This window comes from Rutidosis leptorrhynchoides, chromosome 5, assembly GCF_046630445.1.
Source record: "Rutidosis leptorrhynchoides isolate AG116_Rl617_1_P2 chromosome 5, CSIRO_AGI_Rlap_v1, whole genome shotgun sequence".
NCBI lineage: Eukaryota > Viridiplantae > Streptophyta > Magnoliopsida > Asterales > Asteraceae > Rutidosis > Rutidosis leptorrhynchoides.
In genome coordinates this window covers 375,060,097-375,064,217 of record NC_092337.1, presented here as the reverse complement: position 1 = coordinate 375,064,217, position 4,121 = coordinate 375,060,097, and the positions used below count along the sequence as shown (strand labels likewise).

Sequence of the window (4,121 nt, the reverse complement as noted above, 5' to 3'; positions counted from 1 at the left end):
TCATCTCCACAATCACCAGCCCCACCAACCGAGACTTGTCATAAATTTTCTAAAGGAGATTGTCGCTTTGAAAACCGATGTCGCTATCTTCATCATGGTACTTCCAAGCGGACCAACTCTGGTTCTCATTCGCATCAAAACACTAGGCCTAACAGTTTAAATCATGCCCAACTATTACAATTAGTAGCATCTCAACAACAACAATTAGCTGCCCAGACTATTGGTAACATGCAGGCTCCCTTTAATAAATGCGTATGCCTCATTATATTCTTATGGGCTTGGCCCAGCTTATCGTCCCTCATCTCAAGCAGGCCTTCTGCCTTGCCCATCGGGTTTCACCAGGCCTTCGTCAACAGCTTATGTGCCTCAACAACTTGGACTTCCTAATAGGCCACAAGCGTATTATTCAGGACATCCCACTGGTCATTTTACACAGTGCATTTAGTGCAATGACTCTTCAGGACTACGGGGATGCCGGATGGCACATGGATACAGGTGCGTCTTCACATCTTACCTCCTGTGTTAATACTCTTCGTATTATTGTTACTAATTGCAAATATTCATCGGTCCCTGTTGGTAACGGGAACACCATTCGCATCACCAACACTGGTCATAGTTTGTTACATAATGCGCATCGACCATTACACTTAAACAATGTATTTGTAACTCCTAATATCATTAATAATCTCATATTTGTCCGATAATTTATCCGTGATAATATTGTTTCTGTTGAATTTGACCCATTTAGTTTTTCTGTGAAGGATTACCAGACGCGCCGACTTCTTCTCCGATGTGATAGCACCGGGGATATCTACCCACTCACCTTACCCACCAACTCCACCTAACATTGAGTTGTAGCTCAGCAGGTAGTGGCCTGACTCTCTTAAAAAGAGGTCAGGAGTTCAACTCCGCTGGGGTGCAACATTGCACTCAATGTTATCCCTGACCTGAAGTATCTACCCATGTCACCTTTCGCTTAGTGTAAGGGCAACGGGGAGGGGGATTTTACCGGCCATGCCCCCGGATTGGTCCGGGTTCCTCCAGGGCAGTAGTTGGGGGCAAGTTATGCAACTACGGGAGATGAACGCGTAGATGGTTAAGTCCCCCTGGGTGATCCCAAACTAATGTCCAAACAAAAACCCACCAACTCCACCTCTCAGCAAGTTCTTCTCACCAGTCTTGTTACATGGTATCAACATCTTAGACATCCCGGACATGATATTTTTCTTAGACTTCTCTCAAATAAATATATTATTTGTAATAAAATGCCGACTCATTTATTTTGTCATGCTTGTCAGCTAGGCAAACACGTTCGACTACCGTTTTCTGTTTCTAGCACTATTGTTAATGCTAATTTTGATATTATTCATTCAGATTTATGGACTTCTCATGTTCCTAGTCTTAGTGGTTTAAAATATTAGATTATATTTCTTGGTCAGTATTCACATTATGTATGGGGTTTTTCCCTACGAAATAAATCTGACGCACTTAATACATTTACACACTTTCGCACCTTTGTACAAACTCAATTAAAACAAGAAATAAAAGTTTCAATGTGAAAATGTGGGTTAATTTGATAACAATGCATTTCACCAACTCTTCCAAACTAATGGCATCTGATTCCGCTTTTCTTGCCCTTATACTTCCCAGCAAAATGGGAAATCTGAACGGAAGCTTCGCACAATAAATAACCTAATTCGCACACTTCTATTCAAAACTCATCTTCCACCCATTTATTGGGTAGAAGCTCTTCATATGGCCGCCTATCTCCTTAATATCCTTCCTTCCTCCGCAATAAATCATGAAATCTTGCACACACGTCTATACAAACAAAAACCCAACTACACCACCATACGCGTCTTCAGATGTCTTTGATACCCCCACCTTCACACCATACACAAACTTGAACCACATTCAACTTCTTGCATCTTCTTAGGGTACCTCTCCAATCTCAGGGTTACTGATGTCTGGATCTTTCCATTAACAAGATCATCCTGTCTCACCATGTCACCGTTGACGAGACCTCCTTCCCTTTCGGATCTTTGGCACCTACTGAGTCACCGTCTTATGACTTTCACGATCCTCCTCCAAGCCTCTTTTATGGCTCTTTTCATATTCCTACCACGACTGCAGAGACACAGCCTCCTCCTACTGAGGCTACCGAAATCACAATCTCTTCTACTTCCTCTACGGAGACACAAAGTCCTACTACTAGGGATACATCCACAGCACCTAATCCTCCTCCCACTACGGAAACACAACCTCCTCTTACCGAGGCTACATCTTCCTCCACTTCCACTCATCCAATGATTACCCGCACGCGTCTCGGTACCACAAAACTCGTTCAACATCTCAACCTTCACACCACTGTCATATCACCTATTCCTCGTAACTATCCGGAAGCCCTCACCGACCCTAACTGGAAACAAGCTATGACTGATGAATACAATGCTTTAATTGACAATAGTACTTGGACTCCTGTGCCTCGCCCATCAGACATGAACATAGTTCGCTCCATGTGGCTATTTCGGCAAAAGTTTAATGTAGACGGTAATTTGAGCAGGTACAAGGCTCGACTTGTTGCTAATGGTCGCAGCCAGCAGGTTGGCATCGATTATGATGTGACTTTTAGCCCGGTTGTTAAACCGGCATCGTTACGTACTATCGTGAGTTTGGCGATTTCTCGACACTGGTAGTCCATCAGCTAGATGTCAAAAACGCCTTTCTTCACGGACAGATCTCTGAGATGGTTTATATGCATCAACTGCCAGGTTTCGGGGTCCCAGATATCCAGATCATGTCTGCTTATTACAGAAGTCTCTCTACGGCCTAAAACAGGCCCCTTGTGCTTGGTTTCAATGCTTTGACGGCTACGCCCAGCGGATTGGCTTTCATTAGAGCCGTTGCGACAGATTTCTTTTTATTTATCATCAGGGATCAAACAATGCCTATCTTTTCTGTATGTTGATGATATTGTATTGACTGCTTCCTTTACAAGCCTTCTTCAGCGGATTATATCTTCCTTACACAAGGAATTTGCTATGACTGACTTGCGACCGTTGAACTACTATCTTGGGATTCACGCGACTCGCACCACATCTGACATGTTCCTTTCTCAGAGGCAATACGCTGTTGAGATCATTGAGCGGGTTGGAATGCCCACTTGTCATCCATGTAGGACCCCGGTTGAACCGGGTGCCAAGCTTACTAGTCACATCCCATGTGTTAAGGACCCAACACTTTATCGAAGCCTTGTAGGTTCTCTACAGTATCTCACGTTCACACGTCCAGATATCTCATATGATCTTCAGCAGATCTGTCTCTTCATGCATGATCCTCGGGAACAGCATATGCACGCCCTGAGACGGATCATTTGCTACATTGAGGGTACCACTAATATTGGCTTACAATTATACGCATCATCTCCCACTACATTAGTTGCTTATTCTGATGCTGATTGGGTGGGGTGTCCCACACCTCGACGATCCACCTATGTGTGTTCCTCGGTAACAACCTTCTGTCATGGTCGTCTAAGCGGAAACTCACGCCATCTCGCTCCAGCTCCGAAGCAGAGTATCGCGGGGTTGCCAATGCTGTTGCTGAAACTTGTTGGATCCGTAACCTTCTTCGAGAGCTCCACTGGCTTCTCACCTTGGCCGCTCTTGTATATTGTGATAATATCATCTCTGTCTACCAGTTTAGTAATCCAGTTCAACACCAACAAACTAAGCATATCGAGATTGAAATTCACTTCGTTCGTGATCTAGTTGCTCAGGGGATGGGTTTGCGTACTTCATGTACCATCCAGATATCACTTTGCAAACATCTTCACCAAATGTCTCCCATATGCACCGTTTAACGAGTTTCGTTCCAGTTTGAGCGTTTGATGCTCTCCCGCTTCCATTGTGGGGGGATGTTAGCCCATATATATTTAGCTCGTATCTTTGTATTGTATGGATTTGACCCCTTAGCTTTATTAGGGTTTGTTAGCCTTTATATAGTCTGCTATGCATGCATGTATGTATGTATGTATGTATGTATGTATGTATGTATGTATGTATGTATGTATGGAATGTCGATCAATCAAATCAATAATATGAATCATATTGTGTTCATATATC

General features: G+C 43.5%; 1 protein-coding gene across 1 annotated transcript; it reads left to right on the top strand.

Annotated features, from left to right (window-relative positions):
* The first annotated feature begins 2,746 nt into the window (after positions 1–2,746).
* On the top strand, positions 2,747–3,767 carry LOC139849755 (uncharacterized mitochondrial protein AtMg00810-like). The gene is made up of 2 exons (XM_071839381.1): positions 2,747–2,816; positions 2,935–3,767. Exons 1-2 carry the CDS (start codon positions 2,747–2,749, stop codon positions 3,765–3,767), a joined length of 903 nt encoding a protein of 300 aa, XP_071695482.1.
* The last annotated feature ends 354 nt before the right edge of the window (positions 3,768–4,121 follow it).